Source organism: Mirounga angustirostris, unplaced genomic scaffold (genome assembly GCF_029215605.1).
Source record: "Mirounga angustirostris isolate CCGP_5_RB_7025 unplaced genomic scaffold, mMirAng1.0.hap1 SCAF_6, whole genome shotgun sequence".
Classification (NCBI taxonomy): Eukaryota; Metazoa; Chordata; class Mammalia; order Carnivora; family Phocidae; genus Mirounga; species Mirounga angustirostris.
The window spans coordinates 3,445,265-3,467,281 of NW_026991714.1; the positions used below are offsets into that span (position 1 = coordinate 3,445,265).

The following is a 22,017-nucleotide window of genomic DNA, read 5'->3' on the forward strand; positions in this document are numbered from 1 at the left end:
GTTTCATCTCTTAACGAAAGATATTGAGACATAGCTTATATGTAATAAAAGACACCCACTTTTAGTGTATGGTCTACTGTGTTTTGACAAATATTTATACCCATGTACTTACCACCATAATTGATATAAAACATTTCCAACACCCCGAAATTGTCCCACGTGCCCCCTCCCAATCAGTTCCCTAGATCACCACTGCATTTGACAATACTAGAATTTCATATGAATAGAATCAAATAGCATGTACTTTTTTGGTTTTTGGCCTTTTCCATTAGGCATATTTTTGAAGTTTATCCATGCCGTCTGTGACTTTGGAGTTCATTCTTTTTGTTGCATTGTATAAATAACACTGCAGTGTGTCTATGCAGGCACCCGATAATGGGCATGTAGTTCTTTCTCAGTTTTCAGCTCTTAGGGACAGAGCTGTACAAATATTTGTGTGCACATATTTCCATAATGCATAGAGTTTTTTTCATTCTGTTAAGCAAATATCTAGGTGTGGAATTGAGAAGTCATGTAGTAAATCTATGTTAACTTTATAAGAGATTGTCCGACAGTTAGGCAAAGCAGTTTGCCATCTGACACTCTCCACAGCAATGTGTGAGAGTTACCAGTTGCTTGTCATCCTCAACACAACCTATCAGTCTTAAATTCATCCATCACGTAGATGCGTAATGGGATCTGACTGTGGCTGAGCTGGAATGTCCTTCCTGACTAAAGATGTTGAATATCTTTTTGTGTGTCCATCGGCCATTTCTGTATTTTCTTTAGTTGAGTATTTCCAACACCTGTTATTCATTTCCCAATTGGAATGTAACTGCCTTTCCGATTTTTGGATTTGATTGTTTGTCCTCTTATTGGATTGTAGGAGTTCTTTATATTTTCTAAGTACTTTTTTGGGTCATATCTTTGTTATCAAAACACTTCCACCATGTTGTGATTTACTTTTAATTTTCTACCAGTGTCTTTGAAGAACAGAGTTTTCTTTCATTTCAATAAAGTCCAACTTATTGATTTTGAGTTGTATAGCTCATACATTTTGAGTCATATTTAAGAAATGTTTGCAAAACCCAAGCTCACTAAGATTTCATCCAGTGTGATTTTTTAGAAGTTTTATAATACCAGCTCTTCCAGGCAAGGTAATGATTCATTTCCAGTTTATTTTTATATGGTGAGAGAAAACAGCAAGATTCTTTTTTCCACCCAAATGCATCATTACTGGAAAGATTATTGAACTGAATTCCTCAGCAGCCTTGTAGAAAATTAATTGCCTATACACATGTGGATCTATTTCTGGACACCCTATTTGGATCTATTTGTCCACATTTATACTAATTCCAAACTGTCTTTTTAGAGGTAGCTTTGGAATCCGTGCAATTCCCTCTGGATTCCTCCCTCTAGGTTTCTCCCACAGCCATCTGTGGGAGGAGCTACACCTCAGAACTTGCTGGGGAGTCACCCTCTGAGGCACTGAAGAAGGCATCCATGGGAAGTGTATCAACATGGAAATTTCTGGGAGAATTGCCAGTGGGAACAGTGCAGCCATTGGGTGTCCCTTGCACTGATGGCCTCCAGCTGGAGGAGAGCACAGGAGACCCAGGAACAGGGTCCCCTTCTAGCTCTGCTGTCCCCTCAGCATCTTCTATTGACAAAGCTTACTGTCATGTCAGCTGGTAGGGGAGAAGTGTTCCAGTATCACGAGAGCAATTACAGAAAGGTTTAGAGCTGAAGTACAATTCCATCCATAATTTTTACAATCTACTCAGGGTTAATGTTGTGACTATACTTGAAATGTGGAAGCCTTGGAATTACATACATCGGTTTATCCTACCTTATCCTTTATGCTGAAGTACATTACATCTCTCTGCATTAAAAATCCATAGGCCCTCTGCCCCACCCCCATCAAAAAAAAAAAAAAGAATTGAAAAGGGGGCACCTGGGTGGCTCAGTCAGTTAAGCATCCATCTCTTGGTTTCAGCTCAGGTCATGATCTCAGGGCCATGAGATCGAGCTGTGTCAGGCTCTGCACAGGGCATGGAATCTGCTTGAGATTCTCTCCCTCTGCCCCTCCCCCCACTTTCTCATTCTCAAAAAAAAAAAAAAAGGAATAAAAACCCATAGGAAAATGTAGCATTTTTTTTGCTTTATTCATAAATATTCTAAAGAAATTAAGAAGAAAAAATATTTTTTATGTTTACTCAAATATTTATAATTTTAATGCTCATTTCTTCTTGATGATAGCTTTTTAAATATCTCCATTTGTTCATATTATCCTGGAAGTAAACATGAGGTTTTCAGAGGATGGATAAATTATTGTTACTTACAGCAATGACTGAATAGGTTCCTATTGACCTAATCCTTCTGGGTTGTGTGATGAGAGCCAGATGTCACCATACACACATGGAGGTCTGTACCGCAGATGAATAACCCTGAAATTAGGCATCTGGGAGCTTATCTAGGAGTGAAATAGTTACCTTCCCCTCCTGAGAGAGGGAGAGGGACATGTGCTCCCTTGTTATTTGCAATTCTTTGGAAGATAAACACCTGGTTCCAAGGTTCTAGGTTTCCTCCCCTTTGAGAGGGAACACATACTTCTCAGAAGGTCAATCTACCACTAAGTATTTAGCAGATTTTAGGTTTCAAGCCTTGTCCTTCAAGTTAGGTTATAGGTTTATTTACTTGGAAAGCCCTAGTTAGGAAGGAAAACGGAAATATATACTTTCTGACACCCAACTACTTGACTTTCTGTCTGGTATAATTTCTCTTTAGCTTGAAAACCTCCCTCCAGTATTTAAGGTAGTTCAAGTCTATTGAGACACATTTTCTTAGTTTCCTATTAGATAAACATGTCTTTACTTTACCTTCAATCCTAAAGAGTATTTTCAGTGGAAATAGAATTCCAAATTAGTAGTTTTATTAATTTATTTCCTTTTATCGTTTTTAGGTTTGTGTTCCACTGTTTTCTGGTCCTAATTTTTTTTTTTTTTTGGTCTGCTTTCAAGATTTTTTTTAAATTCAATCAGCCAATGTACAGTACATCATTAGTTTCAGGTGTAGAGTTCAGTAATTATTCAGTTGAATATAACGCCCAGTCCTCATCACATCATGTGCCCTCCTGAAAGCTGGTCACCCAGTTACCCCATCTCCTTACCCCCCTCCTCTCCAGCAACCCTCAGTTTGTTTCCTATGGTTAAGAGTCTCTCATGGTTTGTCTCCCTCTCTGATTTCTTCCCATTCAGTTTTTCCCTCCCTTCCCCAATGATCCTCTGTGTTGTTTCTTATATTCTACATATGAGTGAAACCATATGATAATTGTCTTTCTCTGATTGACTTATTTTGCTCAGCATAATACCCTTCAGTTCCATCTACATCCTTTTTTGATGGCTGCATAATATTGCATTGTATATATATACCACATCTTCTTTATCCAGTTATCTGTCAATGGACATCTGGGCTCCCTCCACAGTTTGACTATTGTGGACATTGCTGCTATAAACATTGGGGTGCAGGTGCCCCTTTGGATCACTACATTTGTATCCTTGGGGTAAATACCTAATAGTGCAATTGCTGGATCATACGATAGCTCTATTTTCAACTTTTTGAGGAACCTCCATACTGTTTTCCAGAGTGGCTGCACCAGCTTACATTCCCACCAACAATGTAAGAGTGTTCCAGCAATAGACAACAAAAAGAAATAAAAGGCATCCAAATAGACAAAGAAGTCAAACTCTCACTCTTCATAGATGACATGATACTTTATGTGGAAAACACAAAAGACTCTACCCAAAAATTGCGAGATCTCATACAGGAATTCAGCAATGTGGCAAGACATAAAATCAATGCCCAGAAATCAGTTGCATTTCTGTACATTAACAATGTGACAGAAGAAAGAGAAATTAAGGAATCAATCCCATTTACAATTGTACCAAAAACCATAAGATACCTAAGAATAAACCTAACAAAAGAGGTAAAGGATCTGTACTCTGAAAAGTAAAGAACACTCATAAAGAAATTGAGGAAGACAGAAAGAAATGGAAAAACATTCCATGTTCATGGATTGAAAGAACAAATATTGTTAAAATATCTATGCTACCCAGAGCAATCTACACATTCAGTGTAATCCCTATCAAAATACCATCAACATTTCTCACAAATTGTTCTTTTTATTTTATTTTTTTTATTTTTCAGTTTGGCTCTGATGTGCTGAGGTATGGATTTCTTCTTATTTATCCTGCTTGAGATAATGTTGGGATTCTTGAATTTGTAAATTCATGTCTTGAAGAACGTTTGTGAAATTTCTGGCCATTATTTTTTCAAATAATTTTTCTGCCTTATTCTCTATTTCATTCCTGTATAGAGCTCCAATTACACATGTGTCAAACTGATCAGTGTGGTTCCTCATGTGCTTGAGGTTCTGTTCATCTGTTTTCATAATTTTCCTGTCTTGTTCACACTGAGTCATTTCTATCGCTCTATCTTCACATTCACTGCTTCCTTCCTCTGTTACCTCCATTCTGATGCCAATCTCATCCATTGAAGTTCTGTGTGGTTTTGTTTTTGTTTTTGTTTTCATATAATGTATTTTCAGTTCTATCATTTTTTTCTTTTTTCTTTTCTTTTTTTTGGTTCTTTTTCTGCAGTTTCTATTTCTCCTCTGAGACTTGTTATATGTTCACCCATTATAAGTACATTTTACTTTATATCATTGGACACAGTTACCATAGCTGTTTTAAAATCTTGGCTTACTAATTTCAACATCAAATTACATCTCATCAGATCTCTATTGACTGCCTTCTTTCCTGAGAATGGCCATATTTTTCTGGTTCTGTTTATGTAAAATAATTTTGGATTTAAAGTGTGACTTGGTAAATATTGTGTTGTAGAGACTCTGTTAAAATAATTTAACAATTGTTGGTGTTTTTAGTTTCAGTAGGCAAGTAACTTGTTTGGACTAAAACTGAAAATTTGTTCCCTTGGGTGGTGGTTCAAATATCGGTTTAAGTCTTTCATATTCTGGGTTGCTTTGAGTCTTGACCACACAGATGTGCTTCGGGGATCAGCAGACATTTGGACAGAACATATATGTAGAATGACTCTCTCTCTCTGGCTCTCCCATTTCCAGGATTCTTTCCTTACCTCTCAGCATTCTGGTTACCCCAAACTCTATCTCCTGGTTCTTTGCGCCAGAAAACCTATTGGTTTCCTTTTTGGGTTTTAACCTTTTTACAAACAATGCTGACTCTGGCCTTCATTAAAACTGACGGCTATATCAAAGAGAAGCTTATGCTGTGTACTTACCTTCTTCCAGGTGTTTACTACACACTAGATCTGCCTGCTGTCATCCTATCTTTAGTGCTTTCATGTAGTTGCCCTTTGTGGGTTTTTTTTTTCCAGATTTTGTAACAGTTATCTTCAGGACGGTTGATTAAGTAGACACTCAGTGAGACCAGAAGCAGAATTTCTACTTCCTTTTACTTTTATGAAAGTTTTAACCCCATGATTTAAATAGAATACTTTTATTCAATAGTTCCCTAATTAACTACTTAATCATTGATTCAGTTGGAAATTATTGCAGGAAACAGGAAATTATATAAGTATTTTTCAAAGAAAATTTAATTCAAGTAACTACAAATTACTAGAAAGTTTGAAAGCGTCAAGATTCTGTGACTGGAATTATTGATTCAACACAGGACAATAGCTGAAATCTCTAGCCAAGGAAAGGTTACTGTTGTCACAGTTTTACTGTTTTCTCTCAGTACAACACTTGGGAGCAGAAACTGAGTCTAATCCCTACATTATACTCAAATTCTTGCTATTTTGTTTCTCTGTACAAGCAATATATTAAAAATATGACCTCAGTTTTGCTTCCCATTTTCAGTACCATGAAGAAAACCACAGGTAGAGGGTGAAACTGAAGGAGAGAAGAGAGGAGAGCTAGGAAAACAGACTGAGCTCTGATGATATCATTGTCCAATGACATCATGGTCTGATGACTTCAGGGTCTGATGACATCATGGGCTGATGACTTCATGGGCTGATGACATCACAGTCTATGACTCACAGTTTGCCTGCAGCTAATCTCTCTTTTTTTATTTTTTAAGATTTTATTTATTTTGGCAGAGAGAGACACAGTGAGAGAAAGAACACAAGCAGGGGGAGTGGAAGAGGGAGAAGCAGGTCTCCTGTGGAGCAGGGAGCCTGATGTGGGTCTCGATCCCAGGACCCTGGGATCATGACCTGAGCCGAAGGCAGACGTTTAACGACTGAGTCATCCAGGCGCCCCTGCAGCTAATCTCTTGATGTGCTGATGTATATTCAGATAAAAGGCTGATGGATTCATCTTCCGTTTTATGTACTGAATCCAGTGTAAGTTGGATTTTTTTTCACTTTTTGCCGTACAATAAGACATAATTTATCTAGGAACCATTTCAAGTGTTTCAGTTGGGATACAAACCCTACCCCCTCCATCCTTCAGGATAGGGCTGGGTGAAAAGGCCTGTGAAGTCAACCACATAGTGCTCCACCTTCTATACTATCTAGGAGGAATCTTGATTAAATTCCATATATAGCTGTGTAGACTGACTCTCTCAGCCTTTTGAATTGCATCACTAAGAATGGAGGTTTAGACTCTCATCTCCATTTTTATCCTGTTATTTGGATAAAGCCAGATGGTGGAGAAAGAAATCTAACACAAAGAGTGAAGCTAGGTCAAATTAAAGAGAGAAAGAGGAAAATACTTATTCAATAAACCTTCATTCACTCAACAAATAGTTATTGAATGTCTATTATGTATCAGGCAATATCCTAGAGATGGGGTTATACATTTAGCAAAATAGGGAGAAAGATCCCCATGGAGTAGAAAACAGACATGTAGAGGAAGAAATAATCATAACTGCACATAAAGTTGTGACACATATTAAAGAGAAGTAAATTATGGATGAGGACGCTTCTCAGAGATTGACCTGTGATTCAAGACTCCTGAATTGAGCCATATCTGATTAGATTTGTCCTGAACTTCCCAGTTGTTTAAGCTAACCGAGTCCCTTTTCTTATGCTAAATTGCACTGTATTTCTTTCACTTGAAAACCAAAGGTGCTAACATAACACAGTCATCTTTTGATAATGTAATTTTAACCAGTAGAATATCTATATATCTTATATAGGTAGATCATACAGATGCATCAGGTAGAGAGATACATGATAGACAGATAGATAGATGATAGACAGATAGATGATTATAAGGATTTGGCTCAAGCAAGCATGGAGGCTAACAAGCCCCAACATCTTCAGCTGGCAGACTGGAAATCCAGGAGAACCAGTGGTCTAACCCCAGTACAAGACTGAACACCTGAGAACCAGAAGAGCCAGTGTGTAAGTTCCAGTCCATGTGCAGATGCTAGGGCAGGAGAAGACAAACGTCCTAGCTCCAAGACAGGCTGAGAGAGAGAAACCTGTCCTACTCTGCCTTTTTGTTCTATTCAGATCTTCATCCGATTGGATGAGGCCCACTCACATAGGGGAATGCAATCTGCTTTTCTCAGTCTATTAATTCAAATATTAAGCTCATCCAGAAAACCCTCACAGACACACCCAGAACAATGTACAACCAAATACCTGGGCATTACATGGCCCAGTCAAGTTTATATGAAAAAAAAAATTAACCATCATATCTTGTTAGTTTTTATGTTAAATAGTAGTTTTAAGTTTAAGTATCTTCTAACAGCCACTTTCATTATATCAAATACAGAAATTTCTTTTTCAGCTCAAAACTGTTTATATTTTATGTATTAGAAATTTTTGTTTTCATTTTTCTTCTCAGGGATTCATTTTAAAAAATATTTTAAATTGTACCTTTGATATATACTACCTTATTTTTCTTCACCTAATATATATATTTTTACTTTAATATCATGCAATATTGTTTATTTTTTCTTCTCTTCCTCACTCTCTGGGGCAGAGAGAGGAGCAATGGAAACGAAGATTCAGGAGAGCTCTCATCTTACAGAATCCTAGAAAATGTAAATATAGAAAGTAGCATTAGTTTCCTATAGCAGTTGCTGGAAAATATAACTAGAACCTGTGCTTCATATGTTCACATTGTTCATACTTGGGAGTGGTGCCTAATTATAATGTCTACTGGGCAAGAAAGCCACCCTTACAGCTGTGTGGACCTGCTGCTTTGGGGATGACACATAGTATTTACAAACAAAACTTTACTCAAGACAAAGTGTCTGAATTTGAGTTTAGCTTACATACTTTTCTCTGAATGTGGGATTAAAGCATGTCCAGGGCTATTTCTTTGCTTGCACGCATGGACTATATTGAAATACTTGAGATGGAATTATGTTTCGTCTAAGTTTACTGGAAACCTGAGTTTAAACTCTACTAAAAAAAGAATGGTTATTTATAACTTCCTAGAAAGTATCCTCTCATGACTGAGAAGGAAATAAGAGGCAGGTCCTAGATCCATAACCGTGTCAAAATATGATTCTAGAAATGTGACTAACTGCAGTATTTTTCAGATTTCTTTCTACTTGGAAACCTTAGGGGTTTTTGAACAGGTGCTGGGCAGCAACAAGGCTGAGGGCAGGTCAGCGCCCTGGGCGGAAATGCTTACTCAGGAAGATGCACTGAGCAGACCAGATGTCGCAGAAACCCCGGGATCCAGCGGCTTTTTGGAAGGACTCACGTGCACATTTGACAATTGCTAGAAGCAGCTGTTGTCAGATCTCTGCTGGTAGCCTCCGAAAGGGATATAACTGCAAAGAAAAAGACTCTGAGTCAGGATGAGCTCATTTGGGAGTTTCTGCTGCTCTGCAGGCAGCTGCCAGGGATTGCCAATAGGAACATGTCTGCCTGGAGCCACTCCAGGGCCTGCAGCAGACAGGGCCGTGGGGGCGGACCTTGCTGCCAGGTGCCTTCACTCCCCTCTCACATCCTCGTGTGAGTCACTCATGACTCATGAGGGAAGGTACAGAGGGTGGAATTTTATATTATCTCACCAAAGAGGAAGCATAACAATTTCCGGGGAAGTTCTAGAAATTGCGTTGCCTGAGTCCAGCAGTAGAAGAGTGTGACTTTTACCCTCCTTTCCAATGCAGCATAGGGGATCAGTAGCACACAAATGCAGAGTGGGCACTTCATCGGTTTTTCTCCAGTGCCACAGCCATTCTTGTCTGTCTTGGGTCAGGCCCTCAGAGAATTGCAGGGATGAATGAGGATCACTGGGGGACTCGCCAAGCCCTGGAGGGTGCTACCCACCGGTTTTAGTCCTAAGCCCTACTCCTGGGCCAGACACTGATTGGAGACCTTGTCATCTCTAGGAAGCTAAGGAAAAGCAGAGAGTCAGGTCTGTGACCTGCATGCAAACACTCTACCCTTCCCTTCAGTCTTCAAATCTGCTCTTCGCTGCTGTTCTTCCAGGTCTCATAAGACATCACACTTTCCCCCCTCCCTCACATTATGCTCCCACGCCCTCTCCTCAGTGCAAAATTTATGGGGTTCAGAAGAACCTAGACTAACAGGGGGAACTTTGTTTCTTCTTTTGCAATGATAGAATGAGACTTGATTTGTCCTGAGGAAGCCCAAGGAAAGAAAAGGCTTCTTCCTCATATGAAAGACCTCGGAAGAGATGGCCCTGTGTCGCCTCCTGCAGGATGGGTTCTGACATTCATGCCCCTTTTCTTAATCTGCTCCTAATGAGCTACCAGGCAACCTGGGACTAATTGCCAATGCCAGTTTTGTTTTTGTTTTTTTTTTCCTCTTCCCTTTCTATCCAATTTGACCTGTGAGATTTGAGGTGGTGTTTCCTGCATCCTCTCTCCTCATTGAAAGGATTGGAACTGTGCCAAAAATAATATTGTAACAATGGCTCCCTGGAGTTTTGGGAAGTGTAAATATAAACCAGCATGTTGGCACCACAGCTAACAAGAGACCAAAGAAAAGTTTTTCAGTGATGCTTTAGGGGATACTTCTCAGAATTCTCAGCAGAGGGGGTAGGAATACACAATTTTGGGCATTGAAATGTCAGTCATAGAAAGGAATAGAATAAAGTCATTTCAGAACAGAAATGTTTGTAGTAACATTAATGTTTTAGTCTCATTTGATTAGAAGATCTCTGGGTGTTGCTGAATTCTAATAGCCGTGTGCTAAGGGTACGAAGGGAAATAGCCCCTGTTGGGTTATTTTATGTGGGAAATTAAGTGAAGATAGTGTTTGGGTCCAATGATAGACAAGTGCCAGTCATGAATGAAGTGAAGTTGGAAACTTCTGATTCCCAGTTATTTCTATGCCTCTCTAATATATCTCTGTTGGGCATAAGGGGATGGCCTTCATACCACCCCTTCACCGTAAGCAAGAAATCCAATCTACTGCATATGGAAAGGAGGCAAGAGACTCGAGTGACATAATTTGTATGACTCTGGAGAAGTCTTACGGCCCCACTTACCTGTAAGGAAAGATTTCTCCTGTTTTGTTTTGTTTCTTATTTAACAAAGTTGTAAAGCTTAAATGAAACAATACTGGAGCAAAAACACAGGGTTAATAGCAAATTTGATATATATATTCACCAGCTTCTTGGAGAATAGAATCAAATAGATAAAAGGCAATGTTTTCTTTCATCCAATCCATTGTAAGGAGTACTCAATTAGGAGTTTGGAAAAAGTAAATCAAATCCCACTTTTGTCTCACTCCAGCTAAGTGAGCACGGGACTTCATATTCAGAATACTAGTTCTTTTATTTTCAAGGTGGATATAATATAATTTCATCACATCTGTAAACATCTAATGAGCTTTAGGATTTTAATTAAATTCCTATGGACATTTGCTGTGACCTTTCCAGGATGCACTGCTAATTCTCCCATCACCCTGCCAAAAAATCAACACAGATCTACATGGTGGAAACCACAGCCATTTTTAATGAGAAAGGAGGAGACTGTGGGACCTTTCTGGGGGTATTGGATTAAAGGACACACAAGTCACTTGAAAATAGTATCAGGAAAAATGGAGAACCCCGATGCCTTCTGCCATCAGTGAGCCTCCTGTATCCCCCCCAGGGTGCAGTCTCCGTCCAGGCAGGAGATCACTCCGAATCTGAACCTCAAACCTCCCACCTCCCAGACTTTCTCTGGGTCCTGCAGCTGATTCCTCCCTCCCGTGCTTCTCCAGAGCCGGTCTCTCTTGTTCTCTACTTCTCAACAACTCTGCTTGTGTGCAGGACATGTGAGGAACAGCCGGGGAAGGCTGTCTGTTCTTCCTGACCTGGAAAATGGCTGCCCACCCCATCCACTTCCCTCTTGCTACTCAGACCTCGCTGTAGGACCCTAAAGAAAGATAGAAGAACCACCTCTTAGTGACCATGTTAGAGAGGAAAACAGACACAGATAAACAAAAAAAAAATGTCTAATAGTGCAAATTCAACAAACAAGTTTGTTTTCTGTTGGCACTCAGCCTTTAATTCACACACACACACACACACACACACACACACACACACGCACAGCACAAAACAGCCCCTGCTTGCCGTGGCCTAGGATTATGAGGCAGTGTGGGGATGGTGGAGCTTACAAACAAGGCAAGGTTTGTGGACCCCGAGCTCCCTCAGCTGCTTTCTACTCTTCTCTGAGTCTGAAGGTCCAACCAGCCTGAAACCTGTTAATGAACAGCTTAGGCCCACCTTCCAGCCAGGCTTTTCCTCAGCACACCTCTGTCCTGGCAAAAGGGTAGGGAGGGCGTTATACCCAGAAGTCCTTTCTTCCTGGAACCCTTCCCAGGGCCCCCCAGGAAATGGGACAATGCAATGTCTTGTCAGGACTTTAGCAACAGGCATGTCATTCTCAGAGGCGATGCCTCAGTCCTGAAGCTGGAAATGAAGGCAGCCCGTGGAATTTAAGACTAAGACTTCGCACATGCAGTGGGGGATGTTCTCACAGGAGTTGTGCATTCTTTCCTGTACTTCCCACAGGAATGTAAGACTCAGAGGCAGTATTGCTGGGGAAATGAGCACAACAAGATGAGGATAGGAAAAAATAAAGGGAAGAGAAGGAAGTATACAGAATTATACCAAAAACATCTGACTGAGCAGGTTTATCATTTAAGCATGCGATTAGCTTTGTCTTCCAATAGTCCAATAAAAGAGGAAAAGTCAAATAAAGTCAAATGAAAGAGGAAAAGAATTGAAAGTACAGTATGATCACATTTGAGCCTTGAAACTCTCCATGTATATAACACACACACACACATATATATGTATAGAGAGAGAGAGAGAGAGAGAGAGAGAGTATGCTTTGCCAATAGTCCCATGCAATGTAAATGTAGGAAGGAGTCTAGGTCTCAGATCTCCAGGACTAGGTGTCTTAGTCCCATTGGTGGCTTCCAAGGTCATTTGTCAAGTCCTTCTGGCAGACAGAGGAGGAAGAGGGCAAGGCCCAGAGAGCGACAGCCTTTCTCCAGCACCAGTTCGGCAGCGAGCGGATCCCTGAGCAGGACCTGCTGACTCTGGGGCAGACGATGCCTCGCATCTGCGTATCACTTCACAACATCTGAAGGCACGTTGCTTCACGTGAGCCTCACAATCAGGAGCTAGCCAGGACAAACATCAGGGCGCCCCGCTGACCCAGGGATGATCTTACCACCTTCCTGTTATGGTACTATGCACGAAGAGAAGTGAAATCTTCTACGGAGTTAGAAGTCGTCAAAACTACAACCACCAACAGCTTTGCCAGCCCCTGCCCTCGTTTAACGGAGGAACACACACACATACTCACACGCCCGTGTTTCCCCCTCCCTCCCCCCGCCCACATACCCATTTGTGTTCTCTCATACAGTCATTCTATTTTCTCTGCCACTTTCTCTGAGTCTGTTTCCTAGGTCAGAGCATGCCTGGACTCTGCACTTTGCGAGGCATACAGGTGGGCTGATGCATTAAACTGAGGTATCTTCAGGAGCACAGATCACTGGGCAATTGTAGAGACTCAGGCCTCTTTTATCTAGAGTGGGTAATTACAGTAGAGTTTTAAAATGACATGACGACCTATATTACACAATACTTCTTCATATGGCTTAATATACAAGGTGATAGAGAAATATTGTTGAAGCTACATGAATCTATATATGGACTAAGTTCACTCCCCAACTATATTGTGTACTTTCCACAATAAGCTCAAAAAAGACAACTATTTTTAAATATCAATGCAATGAAAGCTCCTAAGAATCAGTGATTGAACTAAAAATGATTTTCCATCATCCCCCGGAAATACCTGAGAGTCTTTTTTCAACCCACCATTTTCCCAGTCACGTAACTTAGGACTCTTCTCCCAGCCTTGTCAGGAATGACCCCCTTGAATTGAGAAAAGAGGAGAGATCATGTAGACCAGGAGGAAGAATTCAATATCCCCAAGCTCAAGAGGCACTGGGCGAGCCCGGTTGTGTCTCTGCTCGCTTGAAGAAGGCATAGAAAGAGCTGTTTGTGCTCTGCCTGCCTCCAAGCTGCTGGGGGAGGACACACCAACTCCCTCCCACCCACAGGGGACCTCCCAGCAGACACAGCCCTCAGGAAAGTACTTGGCCTTTCCAGGGCCCAAGGGGACCGGGGGAATACTGAGGGAAGAGCAGACAAGCTAAACGGCACAAGAGAGACCTTAGGCTTGAAGAGCGTTGCCTTCCTCCCCCCAGACTCTGGGGCAGAGGAAGGTGATGGAAAAGTCTGTGTGTGTGTGTGTGTGTGTCCTCTTCTCTTTCGGGAGAATGGTCTCACAAATCATAAGATGCTCTGGAGGAATATAGTGCTATAACCAAAGTCATTCCAGAAAATCAGAATGGCATTTACTCACTCTTATTTGGGGACCCAAGTACATGTACACACACGTATGCAAACTCCAAACACGCTTAGATGTTATACACACAAGTATCAGCTCTATACACCTACACAACTCTCATGCATCAGTAAGTCAGTACATAAAAACATATATATGTATTTCAAAGAGATTTATACACTCCCCTGTTCATTACAGTATTATTAACAGTAGCCAAGATATGGAAACAACCTAAATGCCCATTAGTGGGTGATTAGAAAAAAAGATGTGCCATGAGAATTAGGCCATGAGAAAGGAGGGAATCCCACCATTTGAGACAACATGGATGAACCTTGAGCACATATGCTGAGTGAGATAAGTCAGATAAAGACAAGTAATGTATGATATCACTTATATGTGGAATCTTAAAAAAAAGTCAAACTCATACTGAACAGATGGCAAGATGGTGGTTACTAGGGAATGGGGGTGGAGAGATAAGACTCAAGGTGTTTAAGGATACACACTTGCAATGAATAGCAAATAAGCCATAGTTTTCAATGCATGGTATAATAGATACATACAACAATAGGGGACTATAATTACGTAATGTGATAATTATCACTACAAAGACAATCATATTACAATATATAAATGTATCAAAGTAACATATTGTACACTTTCAATTCACACAATGTTATATGTCAAATATATTCAATAAAAAAAGAAAAACATGTTTTCATTGCTCTCTTTTAGTGCTGTGAGGCAAACAGATTCTCAAGTCTCTCCAAGTACCACGTTCCTCATCTTGAAAAGGCAATGCTAACATTAACCCAGAACTTAACAAAACAAAATACCATCTTTTCTTGTTATAACTGTTTACAATTATTCCTTGGTACAAAGAAAAAAGCTGTAGTTAAAACTCTGAGTGCTTAAAGCAAAAAAAGGAATTCTAAGCTCACTCTTTATTGTTTCCTGTCACAGAAGAAAAAAAACCGAGTTAATTAAAGGGTAATATTGAAAAAGTGGGCAGAGACTATAGCTTTGAGTTAAGTGAGAAAAAGCTCAGAGCTTATATATTGTAATATGTGTGACTCTGGAAACATATTTAGGATCATTGGGCATTTAGCTTTGGTAAGGAGAAATAGAGTAATTTTAAAATGTAAAAGTTGAAGTTTCCTGGGGAAACTCACATTTTTCCTTGTATTTTATAATCGCTTCTGAAAATTGTGTATTTTCTAATTCCTCTCATAAAAATTTTGAGGCAGATAACCACATTTTGTGCTTTCTATGCACTGTTTTATGAATAAAAATCACATAATTTATGTTTTCTTTTTAAATGCAAGAACATTCTTAGTTAATTGTGATGAATAGTGCCCCTGTTTTAAAATAAATTAAGTTTATTTAAAGAATCATGACACATGCCCCTCCCTTGTTCCCTTTCTGTTATCTCTCTCTGGTAAAAAAAAGTACATGTTCATAACCTAAAGAAAAAGAAATAAAACAAAATAAAATAAAGTGTGGCAAAATAAAGAATATAAAACTGACTTGTAGTAGCTATTGGAATGGTAGGTATGGTGTCTGGGAAATGACCCACCTCTCCCTGGCTAGCCTGTGAATTATAACTTTAAAGAGACAGTAAATCTCACACTTTATCGAATGACAAAACACGAGGTGTAGGGGGGAGGCGTCATGATCTTAATCTGGCAACTTAGAAGAATATATTTCATTTGAAAAATTAAAAAAAAACCCTAAAAGTAAAAATCATTTGAGAAATTCTAGGGACTCCTGGGTGGCTCAGTCGATTAAGCATCCACCTTTGGCTCATGTCATGATCCCAGAGTCCTGGGACTGAGTCCCACATCCGGCTCCCTGCTCAGTGGGGAGCCTGCTTCACCCTCTGCCTGCCATTCTCTCTCTCTGACAAATAAATAATTAAATCTTAAAAAAATGTCTAAAAGAATGCAAGGCAAAAAGCAGATAAGTATATTACATCAGGCATATAAGGTTGAAAATAAAAGAAAACACAAATTACAGTGACTCCAACAAATGGAAAATAGTTTTTATCATTTAATAAAAAAAACTTGGGGGGGTCCTTGGATGGCTCAGTCAGTTAAGCAGCCGACTCTTGGTTTCATCTCAGGGCATGATCTCAGGGTCCTGGGATCAAGCCCCCTGTCAGGCTCCATGCTCAGCGGGGAGGGAGGATGCTTGAGGATTCTCAAGCTCTCCCTATGCCCCTCCCCCCCACTCACCACGCATGCGCACGCTCTCTCGCTCTCTCGCTCTCTCTCTCTCTCTCTCTCTCTCTCAAATAAACAAATCTTTAAAAAACCAAACCCTTGGATACAGGTATTAGCTGGTGTTGGTTCCGCTTCTCCACCATGCGATCAAAGACCCACGATTTTCATTATTTCTGCAGCTACAGCTTCAGTGTGCTGACACTTCTTCCTCATGTTTGTTACCTTGTGGACTGCTGATGGAGCTCTGGGCATCAAACCCAAGTTCAACAGCAGGAAAGAGGAAGCACCCATGCCAGCTACAACTTTCTCTGAAAAGGAAAGCCTCTCCAGCTGAATTCACCTTCCATTTATTGGACAAAAATATAGGACCACTCTTAGATACAAGAAAAGCTGGTAAATCAAACACATGGCAAAGAGATGCAGACGCATTGCCTGGGTTGGGCATGTTTTCAGCTTGGGAAAAAATTGGGTTGTCACAGCAAAGGAAAACGAGCCATCTACACCAGTGACGGAAAGCAAATGAGAAGGGCTTACACCTGCCGCTGGGCAAGACCATGACACGATGAGAACCATACAAAAAGCCCAGCTGACCTTCTCTAGCTCCTCCTTCCGAGAAGGTTGGTATCAAGCACAAGATCCAAGACCGAAATGGCTAGGAAGAGATTAGTGTTCTATGTTGATATTCTAATAAAGAGTTCTCATACATCCTGATCATCTTTAAAAGGAGTGTGGGGGCACCTGGGTGGCTCAGATGGTTAAGCGTCTGCCTTCGGCTCAGGTCATGATCCCAGGGTCCTGGGATCGAGTCCCACATCGGGCTCCCTGCTCCTTGGGAGCCTGCTTCTCCCTCTGCCTCTCTCTCTGTCTCTCATGAATAAATAAAAATAAAAATCTTTAAAAGAAAAAAAAGGAGTGTGAACCTCACTGAGTCAACCCAATGACGTGCTGCCATATTTTTAGATCAGATCATTGGGAATGCTGAGTGTTCTAGTGAAGTTATCACCCTTTCCACAGAATTAAGGGTGCTCCGCGCTGAGCTTTCCACGTATGTTCCCGAGTACCTGTTCAGTCCTCCAATCTGTTTGAATAAGAGTGAGTTTGAGGTGTGGCTAGTAGAACAGGCACATCTGTTAGAAGCACATAATCATACGATTTATGACAAAATGATGATAAAGACGGGCCTTAGCATTTATTGAAGCGTTACTGTGAGTTAGCTATTATATGCCAGAAGACCTGAGGCTTCCCCAAGTAACCAAGCTCACACCCTACCAAAGACCACTCTTGGCATCAGCTTCACTCAGAGAAATACAGGACAGAGACACAGCATGCAGCCAAGCGGCATCAGGAACTTCTCTCCTGGGGAAGGAGTGCTGGAAGCAGACAGGGGCTCGTCTCTGGGATTCAAAGTCAGAGGGCAGGGGTGAGGCCATGAGATTCACACACAGGGGCACACCGTCTGCCTTGACTTGGAACTCTCAAGTCCCAAAAGAGACATTGTCTCTTCTAACTGTGATGTGGGGTCCACGGTTTCCAGGGCTCCCCCCAAAAGGCACGCCAAGTTACAAAGGCAGCCTGAAGCTGTGACTTACCCCCAGTTACTTATAATACTTTCATTATTCTCCCAGTGCAGAGGATTTTTACTCATCAGGGCTCATTTGTACAATAAGCAATGTTGCTTAGCAACATTATCAGGCTTCCAAGAGTCCCGAGCTAGAAAGTTAACGGAAGGTGAATTCTCTCACAGTGTATATGAATATCAAGTCGTCACATTATACACTTTCGATACCTTACAATTTTATTTGTCAGCTGTATTTCAATAAAGCTAGGGGAAGAAAAGTAAATTAATCCAAGGTGAAATTTATCTACAAAGAGAAAAGATGTTAACACTTCACTCCCATGTACATTATTTATTTGATATTTGCAGCAAGCATATGAGGTAGCTGATAATATTTTCATTGTAAGAGGGACTTAGAAGTAAAACTAAGATCAAAGTGAAATTTCTTGGTTTTAGGAGCAGAATTCTTGCATAAAACATCATGCCTTCCATAACTCCATGAAAGGAAAAGAGAACATAATGAGGGGAAGGTACATGGAGCCAATCTCAGAGATGTTTCCTTAAAAGGACATTTAAATTTCATGAAAATAAAGCAACTTACTCTTTTAAAAGTGTCCGATTTCTTTGTTGCTGTTGTTGTTACTTCATTTTAGATCCTGGAAAACCTAAAATGATTATTGATCAAGTAATTTTCTTTAATAAACAATCATCTCTTTTCCCCAAAGCCTTCAGAATGAGCGAATACATCAGTTATGACAATTTAAGTTTATGAGTATTTGTTCAATACCACTTTTTTTATTCTTCTACATATCCACAACTAAAGAAACATTAAATATGGTTCAAATGTGCGGAACAAAACCCTGAGTCAGGGTGTGCAAAATCACCCTAAGCAATTCAAACAGGTTTCCAAAAATCAAAGGAACCTGAAAGAATGTCTATAATTCAGGCTTTGAATCTGAGGCATCTCACTCACTTGAGAGATAGATATCTGCATCCTACCTCTCATTCCTTCATTCTGTCTCTTATTAAGACATTTTCTGTTCTTGTGCTCATTTGCCTCAGGAGCAAAACTTAAAATATTTAGCAGCTGGTATAACCCAGGTACCAGCTAATTAAAGCAGAAGCTGCCCATCGTGCTGGAGAAGATTCCGAGACCAACCTATATACACGTTTTCTACTGCATTTTACGTACTACGGAATCAACACTCATTAGGTCAATCCCACTGAGAGTCAAGGAAGGGAGATGCAGGTGAATATTTAGCCATGTTCACATTGGTGCACACATGGCTGAATATCAGCATTACGTTTTCCTCCTCTTTGACTTGCAGTGGGTATAAGAGGTGTAGAGGTACAGAGTATTGATTAGGTGACATGAGTTTCAGTTCTTGGGGTATAATAATCGTACTTTTGTGATTTCTCATGGAAGTGGGATTTGAGAATTTGGATCTTTGAAACTGCTGCAGTAAAGCCTATATCACTTTGACATATCCACCAGTAAGTCCCCTTTCTTATGTTTTCTCACTTATAAAATAAGAGGGTTGATCTAAAGTAGGGAATTTCAAACTGGCTATGAAACAAGTGTTGCTAGGAAGTTGGAAATTGTGCACGGCAGAGTTGCAACCTAGACATACTCTATCAGACCCTTTACAGATTTTTTTTTTCTGGGAATTTGCATCTTAACAAACCCCCGGGAGATTTGTATGCAACTAACTCAACCTTAGTTTGGAAACCCTGTACAAGATCAGTGATTCATAAACTTTTGTTTGTTTCAGGAGATTCCCAGATGCTATTTAGCAAAACTGCATACTAATTGATACTTATGTTCCCTTTGAGCCTATTTTATGATTCCTTGAGGTGGCACTATTAAGACCCCGTTCCTTCCTGCCTGCTAGGTTCCTCTGTACATCAATCTGGAACATTCCTAGAATAGTGGCATCTGCCCAGGACCAACTTTCTGAGAGCATCCTTCACCTCCCTGTTCCTCAGGCAGTAGATGGCTGGATTGAGGAATGGTACGATGACCGTATAGAGCACAGAAATGACCTTGCTGTGGTTGAAGGTGTACATGGCGCGGGGCCGCGCGTAGGTGAAGAGGGTGGAGGAATAGTAGATGACAACCACGGCCAGATGACAGGCGCAGGTGGAGAAGGCTTTGCAACGTCCCTGGGCAGTAGGAATCCTCACGATGGCGGCAATGATAGCGGTATATGATGAAACCACAGCCAACAGAGGGAGCAGGATCATCACCAGAGCCAAGAGGAAGTCTACTAGTTCTGCTTGCTCCTTGTCAGAGCAGGTGAGGTTGAGTAGGGGAGAGATATCACAGAAAAAGTGGTTGATGATGTTGGGTCCACAGTAGGACAGGCGGGAAATGAAAAGAAGCTTCATCATGGAGCTGAAGAAACCACTACCCCAAGAGGAAGCAGCAAGGCAAGAGGCCAGGCCGGAAGGCATGAGACTAGGATAACGGAGGGGCTCACAGATGGCCAGGTAGCGGTCATAGGCCATGACCGCGAGCAGGACACATTCAGTGCAGGCCAGGGCAATGAAGAAGTAGAGTTGGGTCATACAACCTACATAGGAAACCCTACAGTCCTGGGTAAGAAATGCCCCCAAAAGACGGGGAACTGTGACATTGATGTACCACAGCTCCAAGAAGGAGAGGTGGGCAAGGAAAAAGTACATCGGGCGGTGAAGGCTTGGAGTGAGCCAGATTGTGGAAATGAAGAGTGTGTTCTCCAACAGTATCAACAGGTAGATTGTGAGGAAGAGGACAAAGAGGAGTAACTGGAGGGGTGGAGAGGTAGGGAAGCCCACCAAAACAAACTCTGCTATGTGGCCTCCACTCAAATTTCCCATCTTCTCTGTCCACCTGCCTACCTGAAAAATAACAGGAAGAACAAGATGTTGAGAGACAGGAGGACCAAACTGCTCACCTGCCCCCAACCCCAGATCACAACCTTCTGAAGATGCTCAATAGTATGCTATCGATTAGTGGAACATCACTTAGCTCCCTCACTTTGCTGTTTCATCTCCCACCTCAAGGGAAAAGTTCTCAGACTTGAGGATTGTACTCGATAATTTAGCGATCTTAACTGCATTTGATAAATGCTTGCCGAACAGGTCTTAATATTTCAATTCTTGTTTTCTTATCCATGACATGCTCTTCCTTCACTTCCTGCAAAACTGTAAGCCCCATAGCATCTGGACTCAGTATTTGTTGAGTGAATGAAGAAAAGAAGGAGAGATAGCAAGCTGGAGCCTGAGGGATTCTTTCTCCAGGGAAAGAGGAAGTAGAAGCTCAAGGACATCACTGAGCTGTAGGCTAGGCAGCATGGGAGGAAGGAGGGTTGGTTTGGGAAATATCCACTCACAGCTAGTGAAATAATTCAGTACAGATGAGCTAAAAGAGTTCTTTTTTAAAAATATTGTTATTGTAAAATATTGTAAAAATATTGTTATTATTATTTAGAGAGAGTGCAAGTTGGGGAGTGGGGCAGAGGTAGAGAGAGAGAGAGAATCCTGAGCAGCCTACACATGGGGCTCGATCTCACAACCCTGAGATCATGACCTGAGCTGAAATCAAGAGTCAGATGCTCAAACAACTGAGCAACCGAGGTGCCCCATTTTTTAAAATATTTATTTATTTATTTATATTTATTATTTTGAGAGAGAGAGAGAGTGATCTAAAAGAGTTCTGCTCCAAAAAAAGAATTATTTTTCCATTCATTTTACAACTACTTTTTAGTACATTTTCTGTGCTAGAATTAGGTTGTCTCATTCCAGGACTGGTATAGTAGGTTGAAACATGGACCCCCAAGTGTGCCCACACCCAATCTCCAGAACCTGTAAATATTACATCCTCTGACAAAGTCTTCGCAGTGTGATTACTTTAAGGCTGTTGAGATGGTAGTCTATCCTGGATTATTCAGGTGGACCTTAAATACAATTTCAAGGGTCCTTATAAGAGAGGCGGAGAGAAACGTCAAGTAGACACAGGCACTGTAGAGAAGGCACTGCGGAGGTGGAGCAGAGAGAGTTGGAGACGCTGGCCCTGAGGACTGGAAGCCGTGGGACTGCAGTCCGAAGAATGCCAGCAGCAGCCAAGGGCAAGGAGTGGATTCTGCCCTGGAGCCTCCAGAGGGAATACAGCCTGGCCGCACCTTGCATGCTGATTTCACACTGCTGACCTCCAGAACGGAGAGAAAGAATAAATCTCTGTTGTTTTGAGCCCCCACGTGTGTGGAACTTGTTACAACGGGAACAGAAAACTCTTACAGCCGTTGAGGCATCAGATTGGAAGAGACCATCGTATGCCTCCCGACCTCCCTTCTGAGCCTGGCAGTCTCCTCTCCATATTGTCAGCGGAGGGCACCTGACAAACACGGAAATCGGACTTGAGATTGGATCGCGGGCTACATATCATCACGCTTTC

General features: G+C 41.1%; 1 protein-coding gene across 1 annotated transcript; it reads right to left on the reverse strand.

Moving 5' to 3' along the window:
* Positions 1-19,404: 19,404 nt before the first annotated feature.
* On the reverse strand, positions 19,405-20,441 carry LOC123845279 (olfactory receptor 6P1). The gene has a single exon (XM_045876053.2). It carries the CDS (start codon positions 20,439-20,441, stop codon positions 19,488-19,490), a length of 954 nt encoding a protein of 317 aa, XP_045732009.1. The 3' UTR covers positions 19,405-19,487.
* Positions 20,442-22,017: the final 1,576 nt, after the last annotated feature.